At 34.4% G+C, this 15,020-nt stretch overlaps 1 protein-coding gene across 1 annotated transcript in view; it reads right to left on the reverse strand.

Annotated features, from left to right (window-relative positions):
• Positions 1–3,498: 3,498 nt before the first annotated feature.
• Positions 3,499–15,020, reverse strand: part of DNAJC10 (DnaJ heat shock protein family (Hsp40) member C10) — a 59,456-nt gene continuing 47,934 nt past the window's right edge. The window contains exons 17-24 of the mRNA XM_067741278.1: positions 14,292–14,393; positions 12,930–13,085; positions 11,858–11,991; positions 11,147–11,200; positions 10,724–10,871; positions 7,156–7,275; positions 5,254–5,358; positions 3,499–4,117 (exon numbers count right to left, since the gene is read on the reverse strand). Coding sequence (XP_067597379.1) covers positions 4,106–4,117; positions 5,254–5,358; positions 7,156–7,275; positions 10,724–10,871; positions 11,147–11,200; positions 11,858–11,991; positions 12,930–13,085; positions 14,292–14,393 — 831 coding nt within the window. The 3' untranslated portion in view covers positions 3,499–4,105. The remainder of the gene's footprint in view (positions 4,118–5,253; positions 5,359–7,155; positions 7,276–10,723; positions 10,872–11,146; positions 11,201–11,857; positions 11,992–12,929; positions 13,086–14,291; positions 14,394–15,020) is intronic.

Genomic DNA, 15,020 nt, shown 5'->3' on the forward strand with positions numbered 1-15,020 from the left:
GGGGTTTATGGTGAGATAGTGTCTCAGCCTCTCCTACCTACTCCAGTGTGGGTTTTTTCTCATTCACCTGATGTGTAAGAGTTGCTCAGCTAGATTCTAGATTTCTTTCAGAGGGAATTGTTCTGTATACAGCCGTATATTCAATTTGTCCATGGGAGGAGGTGAGTTTGGGAGTCATCTTGTACTGGAACCTATTGATTATTTTTAAAAAAATATTTTACCTCCTCAAGATGTTTGGAATAGCAGTAGTTTAATGAAGAATTGTCTATCACTTGTTAGACCAGAGGGCAGACTGATGAAGAGCACATTTCTGGGTTTCCCTCTTTCCTACTGTGTCTGGTCATGAGGACCAATCTCAGGTACTGTTAAGTGTATGGTTTGTCTCAGGAGCCCTTGATGGACCAAAAGTTTCTCCACATGCTGGGACCCTTCTATTGGACTTATCTTTTCTACTGATCTATTTTACTTACCCACTTTTGAATCTTAAGCAAACCCTAATTTAGAGCAGCACAGACCTTTTCGCATGATTACTAATTTTCAGGCTACTAAATAATTCACTCAAGTGACAAGATAATGCAATCGAGTGGTCAAGATACCACATTCCTGGATTTAATATTGATATGGGACAGTTTGGCATCAGCCTCTATCTGTTATTCTGGTTAGTTTCCGTTCACAAAATACATCCAGCTGCTAACAAGGGGACTGAGTGACAGTACAGTTGACCCTTGAACAATGTGTGGGTTAGGGTTGCCAACCCCCAGCACAGTCGAAAACTCACGTGTAACTTTAGAGTTGGCCCTATGTATCTGAAATTCTGCATCCATGGATTCAACCAGCCACGGATCATGTAGTACTGTAGAACCTATTCATTGAAAAAAAATCTTCATGTAAGTGGAATTGCACAGTTCAAACCTGTGGGTCATTTGTACAAGAACCTAAATGCAAATCTAGTGTTAAATATAAAAAAAAAAAAGACTCAAGCCAGTAAATCACTAACGTTTTTATATATGATCAGTAATACATTTATACTTAGCTTGGTGGTTGACCTAAATTTTCTTATTACTCTTACTAAAAACAAGATTATTCACCAGAAGAATTTGGGTACATTTATTTATTTTATTTTTGGCTGTGCAGCATGGCTTGTGGGGTCTTAGTTCCCTGACCAGGGATTGACCCTGGGCCACAGTAGTGAAAACACCTGGTCCTAACCACAGGCCCACCAGGGAATTCCCGTTGGGTACATTTAAAGTTTTGGTTTATATAAAGTGGTATACTACCAGAAAGGTTATTTCCTTCTCATATTCAGAATCAATTTTATCCTGCAAGTATCACTACAGAAAATTTTAAATGCATTTTAAACTTTGTACTATTTCTTAAACAGTCATGATGGACTGAATATGAGACATTTGAGTTTGTTGGTAGACCGAAGAAATTAGACTATTATAGAAAAATTGTTTAAATGGCTTAGAAACACTACCCCTCTTCATTAAAAACTTTCTTATATAAGTATCTTTGTAAACTGTGTCCCATAGGAAACAACATAGTAATGCTTTTCTAATAACTGTACTCTTCAAAGAAAATTCCTGCTTTGAATACTGTTAGAAAACAAGGACAAAGTTAAAGAAAACTTTTAAAATATTAAAGTATAGTTATTTTGAAATAGTTATTTTAAAATCTTAATCATATCCTTAAAATGAAAAAGATATGAAAGACATTAAATAAAATTTGGGAAACTAGAGCAGGCAAGCATCATTAATGCCCCAAACGCACATTCCCAACAGTTTCACATAACCACATTAAACATCTAATTTTCAAGTCTCGCTGCCTGATAGAATGCACTCTGGTCTGTGAGAAATGGTGCTATGTTACCTGAGGCTAGCTTCACACAAAAATGGTGTTGCTGAGAAAAATGCCATGTTTTACCTGGCACTCTAGAAGTGCTCTACTGCACTAATGTGGCCGTTAGAACCTTTAATCCTGTCAGGATGTCAATGAGACTGACATGATTGCAGAAAATTCTGATGCATGTTACTTTTATGCTACATGTTACTTAACATGTCTCCCAGGTAGTCCTGGCTTTTGAGCTGATTCTACAGGCACATACCTAGGCCCAGTTACAGGATACATAATATTTACTATTTCATTTACTGCCTAAGATATTTCTCAACCAGTAAGTTTGGCATTCTATTTATAGGTAATAGTACAGGTATCTATAAGCTTGTTTATGGGTCCCATGTCAGAATTGTGAATTTACAGATACTAGGGAGACAGGGACTAAGCGCTGGGTTTAGTTTACTTTTGCACACTTCTGTGTCCAGCATAGTGGTACTCTCATAATTGGTACAAGTTCAGTAAATATTTACCAAAACTTCTTTAGGCATTCCATTTTGGAATTCTTGTAGAAACAAACCAATTTTGAAAATGTTCTAGGCTTTGAAAATTTAAAATTTAATAAATTTGCCATTACTGATCATAAGTAAAACAGGTGATATAAAATTAAGGTTAGAAGTGGTGACTCTTCTGTATGTGCCCACATGTGTAAAGTAGAATTTAAGATAAGAAGTTAAAAGATACACAAGAAACAATATGGGTGAGAATATGAAGAATAGGGTTAGACTTGAAAATGAAAAAAAATCGATTACTTTTTGGATAAATTGCAGTTATAAATTAACCTTTATGAGGAAATTTTGGGGAATGGGATAAAAACAAAACAAAACAAAAAAAAACCCAAAATTCTCCCAACATAATAAAGCATGATTCAAATAGGTTTTTGGGAACACTTAAGTTTTGAAAAAAATCTGTTGACCTCTTTTGATCAATTGGGATTTTACCATTCCATACATTCTGAATTATAACTAAATAACTACATGTTACAATGTTTTGTTAATGTGCAAGGAAAAGAAATTTGGATTCCTTGAGCCTGAACAATTAAGAAACTAAAAGATCCCATCCTTAAATTTTTATCCTTGATTTTCTTACAAAATTAACTTCAGTTGTTAGGCCAATATTTATCTGAAAATGGCAGCCTCCAACAGTAAATAATTGGAATAAACACAGCATCATTACGAGCTTTAGGAAAACAAATCTACAAAGTTAATTTTTCCTTCTTGAATAATAAACATTGGACAAGAGTGAACAACCAAAACCATGAAGGAAAAAAGGCAAATGTAAATAAAGGATATGCATCAAAACCAAGTCCAGAAATCAAAAACAGATATTAGAAAGATGCTTCAGAAATCAGTAACCATCACAGGGAAAACATTATGAAAGCAATTCAGAAAATAAATGAACACATATCTTTAAAATATAGAAATATTTGGGGTACTCTACAATGCCCAGTTAATTGCTATAAATATTTTTTTCCCCTCAGGTATATGTGGATACTATAGAAATCAATAGGATTTGTTTACTTTCTGTTATAAAATATTTTTCTCATATGTGAAAAATTAAAACCAATTCTTCAACCTTTAGAAAAGAAAATGAATCTCTTCACTATAATACAGCATGAAAATAGGGTATCTGTTTATTTTCCCACATTTTGAGTATGTTTTTTAAATGAAATACATGGTCAGATAATCAATTTCAGAGATATTTTTTAGGAGAACAGGTGACTGAAAACAAAGTTCTCTTTTCAGGCCAGCCACAAAACTTGAATTGATAAAGTACACGTTGTATAACTTAGCATGTACATAGATCATAGAGCAGGCTCATGTTTGAGCCAGCCAGCCTAAACATCTTTCTGTGGGTCAGGTCAGCAATCTGTGGCCCATGGGCTGAATGTGGCTTGTGGCCTATTTGTGTACAGCCTTGAGGCTAAGAATGGTTTTTACATTTTTTAAAGGGTTGTAAACAAAATAAAAACAGAATATGTGACAAAGAACCATCTATGGTCTACAAAGCCTAAAGTATTTACGATCTGGCCCTTTAGGGAAAAAGTCTGCAGACCCTTCATTTATATTAATGTTGTACAGAATTCAAGCAGTGCAATTACAAGTCCAAGATAATGTTCATTTAGTCCCATCCAGAACATGGTAACATTCTGAAAAGGTGGCTTCTGACGTCATCTGTCAATTTCTTTTCAATTTTTTCTTCATTTTCAACATCATTAAAGTTCATCCTACAATAATAATGTAAAAGTGATTGAATTCCTTTCTCTTTCAACATCTAATGTTAAAAAGAAGTTAAAAATAATAAACTGACCTAAGTTTTACCTTTTCAAAAATAATTACTCAATATTCTTATTTAATAGATCAGATGAAGTATACTTCACCTGTTGTAACAATGGAAAAAGGGTATCTCACAATTCTCACCTGCCCATGGCAGATAGATAATACCAATTATAACTTTACCACACTTTCAAAGTCATATTTTGATGTGCTCTATAACTTAATTTCAGTTAGCATATTCTACTTTATGACTAATGTTTTCGATTTCAAATGTTTCACTTGAGATAAGTCACAATTTTAAAAATAAAACATCTTGAGAAAACGAACATAGCCAAAATATCAGAAAAACATTTTTGTTCACTGAAACAAAAAAAATAAAGTTTCATAACTATCTCTTTTCTATCTTTTAGGTTTGGATAAAACATAATTCTTGAGGTAGCTTGTAAAGCTTCCTATACCAGGGTCTGTAGTTCTAACATGGATATAAAGCTAGACATCTCTAGCCCTCTTCAGAGGCTGTGCTGTTCTTTCGTCTTTTCACCTTATAGGGAAAGAATCCAAGAAACCTCACGTGTGACTGTATTAAATTCCATTCAGAAAGCACTCTAGCATTTGTAAACTCTCTGGTCTGTTTCTAAATATGTCCCAGAATGATACTGATTTAAAAAAGGAAAACATGAATAGCCCTCTGAAGAATAGCAGGAAAGAGGCTGCAATGCTTCTTGATAAATAATTCAAGGGTGGGGGGCAAGATGAATACAGGTTTTAATACATCCTGACTATACCAAGAACAAAAGAAAACTTGCTCTCCAAAGTGTTATGAGGCTCAAATCAATGCTTTTACATTTGAACAAATTTTAATAATTTATGACCATAGTCACTATTTTTCTGTTAATGGTTTTACTTGTCCCAATTTCTAAGCATTTAAGTGTCCAGAGGCTAAATTTGTCATATTTTCCAAAGAAGAAATTTCTAACTACTTATTAATTTTTGAAGCTTCATTTTACTGTTTATTGATACATATACTATATAGTAAGAATAAATTCAAATACTGTTTGCCAGAGTCAGCTCTAGATTTAGTCCTTACCTTATTTCTCTTTCCATGATTTTGGAGGTTTTCCAATTTTTCATATATTAAGGTAGTAATCTCTTTTGCATCTCTGGAATCTATTTCCTCTCCCCAAGTATTTCTCTACAATTGAAAACATTCTTCTTATAAGCTTTTAAGTATCTCATCAAAACATGACATTTCCATCTAAGAAACTTGATTAACTATTCCTTAAAGTTCCAAGTGTTTAAAACTTCAATTTCTTCAAGGAAATGCTGCTGCAAAAGCAGTTAACCAATAATTTACCTGAAATAAATACTAACAATACTTTTATGGAAACATGTAAATTAATACCTTGATTAAAATGCACTGCTAACTCCAAATGCCTCAAAACGTCTAAATTGTTTAAGATGTCCCCAGAGGACTCAAAACATTCTAATCTAAAGTCACTGGCATAGACAAAACCTTGACCAACTGCAACAGTGCAAAGCAATGTATATTTCCTGGTTCTCATCTGCCCACAGCAGGAAGGTGGCTAAAAAGCAGGGGAGAAGACAGGTCAATACATCCAGGCCCGCTTATTTTGGATCTGGAGCCACCTGTTTCCTTCTTCCTGGTGGGAACTCCAAACTGTATGCTAGGATTTTGTTTCTGTGTATAGCTGCTCACCTGGTTTGAATTTCTCACTTCAATCACCATTCTGCTTTGGCCTTCTCTGCTGGACTTCTGGATTCTACCCCTGCCTTTCTGTTTGGACAGGGATATTTTGGGTTCTAATCTTATCCTCTGGACACACGGTAACATCATGTTTTCAAACAGCTCCCTGTATGGCCTGGTTAATTCTGTGACTGCTCATTATACTGATACTTCCCTAACATCATTCTACCTGAATAAGACGCCTATATATGTCACCTAATTCTCAAGTGTTCTGAGAATTGGGAAGCTAGTGATTCCAAAGGAATTAAGATTCAGGCTCTGGTATAAAGCTCCTTTACTATCACTGAGTTCTGCTTACCCCAGACTGTTCTTAAGACAGAGGTAGCTTCCTCATAAACCAAAATCCTTCACTGAAAAATCTAGATGTCTGACAAATCTACATTTCTGAAATTCATCATCTTATTTCTTTAGCTCTATTTCAAAATGTATTATAATCACAAGTAAATAACACAAGCTCTTAATCTGATATTCTTAAAAAGTATCCATTACAACATTTGAAATTATTCATTTCAATGTTTTACAAGAAAACATGAATGCATGGCAGATATTTATCTTTATCACAGTTCTATTGTCAAAAATGTCTTATTTTACTTGGGAAGACAGCAAAGGTCATGAGTCCTAGCAATTATACTGGCTGAAAGATATACGCTTTTGTATCAATGACCATAGAGACCCACTGGTAAATGCCAAATTTTCTTGTTAAAAAAAAAAAAAGCATATTGTCAGTGGCCCAAAAAAGAAATTATGAGTGAACCATGGAACCCTAACTTTTATTTTATAGTCTAAACCATTAATAAGTATTCCTCAAGATAAATGCTCAGGTACTAAGGCTATTTTGTAAGTATTATGACAGTATTCTCTTAATTTTCTCTTTCTTTCCTAGAAAAACTAATTATAAAGATAATATATGTTAATTCTATAAAAGTAGGAAATACAAAACTTCACAGAAAATAATTACCTTGAATTATACCACCCACAGAAAACTACTATTAGTATTTTGGTGTGTCTATTTAGTAGTTCCCCGTTCAGGAGTATAAAAATTTTAAGGCAATGGAGATCATATCAACTGTGAGGCAGAAAAATCTTTTAAAATCACTTGGTGTGTATGTGAAAAGAAGCTTGTTTCAGTGACATGCAGTGAAATTAAAAATGACAAAGGGAAAGAAACTAGAAAAAAGCGTTACCTGCTAAAGGAAAGGCACACAGAAGAAGGCATGTACATACCTTTGCCCTTTCATAGGGATAAAATTTAACAGTTGGATAGGCTCTGATACCAGCTTTCTGGCAGGTTTGAGCATAAGCTTGACAGTCTACTTTTCCAGCTTTCACTTTTCCTTTAATCATCTAAAAAGAGAAAAATATGCTTTGCTATTCTCTTTGGCATATACTATTCTGGCAACCACAAAGCAATATGATACTAAAAATTTTAAATATATATAAATCTAAGGATTTGTTACTTAAAAAAAAAGTAGTTTTAATCATTTCCATTCAAACAAGATTGCTTCCAAATTTTTACTAGCTCTGAACTCTTATTTACCTAGCACAGCCCCGCCAACAGCAAATAAACTCTCCTTTGCCTTATCAAGAAAATTGAGAAGCTTTATCCTGAACTACTTCTTCGCCTCCCTCCTGTTACCCACAATGTGTCTGTCACACCACAAACATCTCAGATTCTGTCCTCCACCTCCCTCAGATCTCTGGTCTCATCTGCTGAGGCAGCACTCTTCCTCCTGTGGAAGGCTGACTATGTCTACATTCTCTGGTCCCTCTCTCTCGGAGCTCTTTCTCACTCTGCAGTATATACACATATGACCAAAAAGAATTCCTTCCTTAATTGCACTGGTTCCTCTAGTTACCACCTGCTTCTTTCTTTCTCTTTTTGAGCAGTTTATTCTTTGACCACTTCCTCATCATCTACTTATTATCAACACATTTTAGCTAGCTTCTGTTCTTACTGCTCCCTTCACTGAAACCACGAGAAGTTCACCAATGACTTCTATTTGGCCAAACTGAATGGACAATTTTCAGTCGTCTTAATGGGTATCTGTCACTACTGACCACACCTTTCTTTCCTGTTTTCTTTCCTGGCTTATCACTATTTTCTTGGCTACTCTACTCCTCTGGCTATTCTTCCTCATTTCTAGCATGGGGACCTCCTCCTACACCCGCCCCTCAAATTAAAAAGTCCAATCACAGATCCATCTCTCATCAACAATTTTTTTCACTGTGAAAAATCTCCCAGGGAGATTTTATATACCTATATGCTGCTGAACCCTATTATTCCCCTTGATTTCAGTCAACTATGTACTGGCCTGTTTCACTTAAATAAGCACCTTAAACATAACATTTCTAAAATGAATCCTTTCACATTAACCCACTACTCCTTCTGTCCAACTATTCACTCAGTTCAGGCCAGAAACTAGGGCCATCCTAGACTCCTTTTTCTACTGTACTTACCACAGACAAATACTAAATTCTAGTCATTCTTATATCTCTCTCACACTTGTTCCATTCTTTCTATCACCACAGCCATAATCCTGGTTCAGGTTATCACCTCTCACTTCAGGACAATTAAAATATCTTTGCTACCTCTAATTTTGTCCCCAAGGCTGGGATACTCAACAGGTAGACTAACTTGTGCTACGGCACCAGCAAAAATGCATGCAGAAGCATGTATGCGCGTGCACGCACACACACACACACACACACACACTCATAGTGAAGGTCAGAATAATCTAGTTGACTTGTACTTTAGGTTACAGAAGGACACCATATTGTTTTTGGTGCTCTGATCTTTCTCTGATCTTGATGGCTCATGTTCAGTCCATTCAATGTGATCCTTCTAAAATATAAAATGGATCCTGACATATCCAACAGTTCTCTTCCAATGCTTATATAGAATACATTCTGAACAGTATGAAAACAGTGAGGAAGGGTGTACAATGTGAGTAGTGTAGGCAAGCAGACCAAGCCATCTCCTTCTTGCCTATTTAAGAGCCTCAGTTTTTGCCACTCCCCTTCTGTCTTTATCTTCTGGTAATCCTGGACCAACAGTGGAGAAGCCTTAACATGCTCCACTGTCTTGTGTCCCTGTATCTTTGCAAATTCTGTCTTCTCTGTTTAGAGTACTCTCTAGCCAACCCTTTCAAAGTGCCACACTCCTAGTCATGTTGTAATTCTCATCTCAAATACTAACTTTTCTGTCCTCCTGGCATGACTCTGACCTTCTTCTTCCCAAACTTTTGTTTCACTCTAATTTCACTATAGTAATGATCCTCTTGATTTATATATATTAATTTGCATTTTATATTCCCACTAGATTAAAATCTTGTTAAAGACATGGAATTTTTGTCTTTCCATTTTTTTAGCCCTAATATTTGGCATAATGCTACTTGGTGCTTAGGATTTGCTGAATGACCTTTTTAATAATTTTCTGCTATATGCAAGATGTTGCTGCATTACAAAATATATAATTAAGTTTTTAAGGGATAAAGGAATAAAACATTTTTGTTAGACTTATTGGAGAAAAAGGAAGCATAAGAGGAAAAGAAGATATAAGTAGAAAAAAATGAATAACCTCTTACTTCAAAGACCAGTCAATAACTAAAACAATGTTTTACGGCTCCATAGGGCTTTTGAAATCCTTTTGCTAAAAAATTCCCCTGGCTTGGGATGTTCAGGTTTTGTTTTAGACTAGTGGAACTGGTACTGACTTTCTCATTCTAATGAATATTTCATAGCCAAAGGCAAAGTTCCTTGAGTATAGAGGTGAGGAAGCTATCAGTCTGGATGAGGCCACTAACTGGACTGTTATGACAGAAACACCAAAACAGACTGCATTTAGTTTAATTTTATAAGCGTTTACTGAGTTAAGACAGAGGGGATATACAGATAGATAAGACACGTATCTTGCCCTCACAAAGCTCATAGTTTTATAGAGGAGAAAGATATCTTAATATATAGTTAACACGCATTGTATAAGCACACTGATGGAGTACCTGATATCCAGGTGACACTGCTTAAGTGGGAAGGTTAGAGAATACATAATGCCATTGGAGCTGGGTTTTGTACGATAGGGAGAAAAAAAATCTAGATGACCAAGGTAAGGAAAAGGCATTTTAGAGAGGAAAGAGCATGTACATAAGGGTACTTGTTCAGAGAACCCGGAGTACTTTGTAGTGCCTGGAGTGTAAGGTGTGAGGTCAAGGAGAGAGATAAAGCTGAAGAGGTCAGAAGAGTCACATCAGAGATTTGTAGTCAAGGATGCAGGTCAAGTAATGTGGTTAACAGGAAGCCAGAGCAGGCGATATTTCAGAAAGATCATCAGGGTGGAACTGAAGAAGGTAGACTGGTAATATGAGACTTGTTAAGAGGCACATATGATTGAGTCTAGATGAGAGATGATGAAGGCTTGAACAAAAGGCTAGCGGAGGAGATGATAGGAGATGACAGATTTGAAGGGCATTTAGGAGATAGAACTGATAGGATCTAGTGACTGCCTGGATGGCAGCAGAGTAATGGTGATGGGAAGAAAATAAGCAACAGGGAGAAGTGAGGTTTCTGGCTATTTTGGTTAAGAAGACAATGTCAACCAAGATAAGGATGTTAGCTAAAAGCTTTAATAAGGAAGGAAGAAATCTACTGCAAAGATTATAATCACAGAAATGGAACAGAGTTTTTTAAATTCAAGGAAACTTTTAAGAAATAAAATTATATTTACTATGTCTTATCTACTTATTAAAACATGCCAGTGACCACAACTTATTTAAGTAGCTAGACATGACGTACTTACCCTAGCCAAGAGCTCAAACTCTGGAGCAAAGTTTTGGCAAGGTCCACACCAAGGAGCATAGAAATCAACCACCCAATGGTTTTTCCCTTGTAAAACTTTTTCATTGAAAGTCTGAGGCGTTAGATCTATAGATGCTTGAGGTAAAAATCTGTGACAAGGGATGAAAATTACTTTTCATTATACAAAACAAAAGCAAACATCTAAAATAGAATATTGCAAATCTTTCTAAGTTAAATGACTTCAAAGAATGACAGTGTAATAATGTAATAAAGCACAACCTTATCTTGGTAAATTATAATTCTTTACTAAGTACTTTAAAATGCTAGAACCTTAAACAACTCAGTAAATTTAGCTACAGACATGAGAGGAAGGTAAATAGCATTGAGTATAATTTATACAATGATACATATTTTAATTACTCACCCTAGACCCCAGATTCTTAGGGAATAAGCATCCCTATTCCAACCATTGTAACTACTGAAAGAAGAAAAAATACATAAGTTGTAGACAGTTATTTTCTATTACTGGACATGTTCAGAAAACAATCTCTTTGTAGCAATTTAAAAGATAAGTTTAGTTGACTGACTTCATCTAGCATCTCTTTTCTCAGATATACCTAGCTGCAAATACTGCTTACATGGCTTTCCAAATATATTTTTCTCTAGTCTCGATGTCTTTTTGTACACTAGATAGACCTGAATGTTTAGCCGCCTGCTGGACATCTCCTATAGATCTGTGGTAATGGCAAAACTCAAAATCTCCAGGGCTTTACTTTCTGAACCTTTATTCCAGTTATTACTGTCTATCAAATTCCTACCCACTTTTTAAGACCCATGACGACTAGTGGAAATAATGTGAGCAAAAACCCTCTGGTAGAATACCTGAAACCAAATAGGGGCTTAATAAGTGTTCTTCCTCTCCTCATTTTCTTTACAAGATTGTCAGCTTCATGATCAGTGGGACTATCCAATTCACTTTTCATCTTGTAAATTTCTCATTAGCACACTATCTTAAACATGGTGGGCTCCCAAAAATACTGGTGGTTTAACTTTTATTTAGTTAGGATAACTTTTAAATTTTAACTGTATAAATAAATGATTATATAAACATCTTCAAATTTTAGAGAACACTTACTGATATTGATAAGCTTTATTTGATTTGGGGGGAAAAAATCTTATCTCAGGGTATCTCCGAACATTTTCTTGGGAACAAAAAGAATGATATTGTTGGCAGTTTATACTGCCCACATTGATCAGTCCAGTTAATGTCTATAAAAGAAAAAAGATCAAAGTAATTAGAATAAAATTACTATAACTATTTTATATATGTTTACAATAGAGAAATAGTCACTGTGAGATGATTACTATATTATTTATCAGTGATTTTCACCAAAAAAAAATGGGTAAGGGCTTAAAACATAACAGAACATTTATAGTAATGCACTGGAAATCTAATTTTGTAGTCAAGAACTTATTACAATTATTGCAGATTAAATAATTGATTTTGTTCATCTATGACATGGGGAAAATTGTGTGGTTATAAAATTCAAAGTGTTAGAAACCAAGAACTAATGAAGTTCTTTGCAATGGTATTTCAAAGAGTTACTTTTTCAAATGCAGCCATGGGTCACAGCATACTGAGTCACGCTCAAATTTAAAAATTTCATTGAAAAGAGCAGAAAATTGTATTATTATGAATTTAAGATACTAAATAATTTTAACTCTTAGGTTTATTATTTATCTTAGAAATAAATACAAAATAGTAATTTCATTTTCCATTCTGGTATTTAAATAATTTTTTCCTGATCCTTCATGATTTATACCGTTCTGTAGGAAATTAAAAAATCTGTTTCATTGATCAAGGCCATTTTTTTCTTAAAGTCTCACAATATTGTGAAGAAACTGTATCCTTAAGCTCTAAAAATGAAGACGCAGAAAAAATGTTAATAGGAAATAAAGGAGATCTTTGTGTTGATGCTGGCAGAAATTTGGTCAAATATACACCAAGTGACATAGAAAAAAGGGTAATTATTCTATACTATTCATATACCAGACAGAAGCAGAGTTGAAATCTAATTGGTATATAAAAAGTGATCAGAACTTTTATTAAGTGATAATCTAGAGGCGAGTTCACTCAGTTTCAAAATAATTGTTAAATAAACATTCTTAGTAAATGTTAAGATTTACAATAAACTATTTTACTATACCCGGGCCATTCTTTTCCATTCTGGCATTAAGACTTGACACGGATGACACCATGGAGAATAGAAATCAACCATCCAGACTTCGTCATGTTTTCTTTGTTTAACTAGTTCATTGAAAGTGGTGGGTGTCAAGGAGATCACTGAAGGATTCATAAGATCCTAAAGAGAATACAGCGTTCATTGTAACAGATATAAAAAGGAGTAGTTCATATATTCTTGGCAAATTGTTGGTATATGTCATTTAGAAAGGTTCCTGTTTCTGAATAATCAAAAGATACACTAGAATATATAAAGAAAATCTATAGTGAATTATTTTAAAAAGAAATGATCCTTAATTTATTTTTTAAGTTTGGATTTTGCCAATCAGTCTTATTAAATCAAGGTATATTTTCTTATTTTATACATCACTAAAATCATCTTAGGTAGAGAAAAGAGGCAACTTTAATTAAGGATAGAGGTAGATGAGGCAAGAGTTCCAAGAGCTGCCCAGATGTCTACACAGGCCATATAGTTCTTTTTGGAACCAATAATTGGTTTGGAAATGATTCTTTAATTATTTATGGAAAGCCTACTATTCTATTTTTCTGACATTCTGACAAGATACTGCACAACCTCAGATCACTTGCTCCAAATACTGTTCAGTCTATCATGATTGGGTAATACTAATGAAGATGTTCGCTTCCCTGGGGAAACAATTAAAAACAACACAAAACAAAACACTACTACTTTGGAGGAGGGGGGAGAGATGAGCAGGACAGAAAGTAGAATGGTCACTGCACGGATAATAAGCTAGAATTGTTCATTTCTTTCTTAGCAGTTTCCCTGTAACTATTTTAGTCAATTAAGACCATTAGTGAGAAAAAAGGAGATGTTGTAGATGTAGAGCAGTTCTGGGCTAATAACACAGCAGGCTCGGCATAAGCTGCCTGGGCTTGAAGAAGCCCTCCATTGGTGGTTGGGGTAAGACTGTCCTTAGCCACATATTTCTTGGAATTATACAAGAATGGGGCTCACTGCTATCTCATCTATATGAGACTGAAAAGAAATAATCTGTGGTAATTCTACCTGAGAAAACAGGGAAAGGGGGTGACAAGACTTTATGTAAAAGTTACAATTTCATGTGTTAATAAATGTGTCCATAAGTACAAAGCACTATACTAGGTAACAAACAAAACATATACTTGCTATAAACTCTGAAAATAAGTCTATAATATTTAAAAGAGTAGAAAATTTAACAAATTAATGTTGTCAGAAAATGTTTTGGCATAAAAAGAACAAATCCTATTATTAAACATTATCAAATATTCATACAAAGTGTAAACATACATGGAAGGATTTATAGCCACAGGCTATAACTTAAAATACCTCTACGAACTCCAAGATCTGTTCAGCAGAGTGATGTCCTTCATATTCATGAATGTTGGACTGGTTGAATACCACTGTTGTTGGATAAGCCTGAATGTTATACTGTTAGGAATGAGAATACAAATTAAACAAAGATTTTATACACTTTACCCAATTGTTTCAAATTCATAACCAGCTTGCCTTTATTTAAGTAACAACAACAAGATTTTAAAAACTCATTGCTAAACTGCTGGTGACTGAAAAATTTTAGCCTGGCCAGATTTAGCAAAGGAAATAGATTTATTGTTGTAGTCCTGAGTATCTGATCCTTATTTATAGTTACTCCATTAGCCATAAAATCCACAGGCACTGAAACACTGAGAAGTGAGTATGGGTAATTATTAGCTTGGTCCTCTTCTGCTCTCCTGAACCAAGGTGTATGAGGATGTAAAGAGCAGACTAATCTCTAGCTTGAGTGTTTTTTTTTTTTTAATACCATAATAAACACTCCAATTTGTTTAGAAGTAGAAGAAAATAATAACAGCAAGAATAAGGAAATAAATTAATAATTCATGTGTATAGAACCATATTTTAGGTTAAAGAATTATGAATCATGCCCTAAAAATGAGGTCACTTTTTATTCTTTGCTCAATTCAGCTTTTATGGTAAAAAATACTATAATTTCCTCCTCAGAATTAGTATGAACACTAATCCAGGAAGCACTTCTCTAAAGTTTTTCTTATTTATTTT

This window comes from Pseudorca crassidens, chromosome 6 (assembly GCF_039906515.1).
Source record: "Pseudorca crassidens isolate mPseCra1 chromosome 6, mPseCra1.hap1, whole genome shotgun sequence".
Taxonomy (NCBI): domain Eukaryota; kingdom Metazoa; phylum Chordata; class Mammalia; order Artiodactyla; family Delphinidae; genus Pseudorca; species Pseudorca crassidens.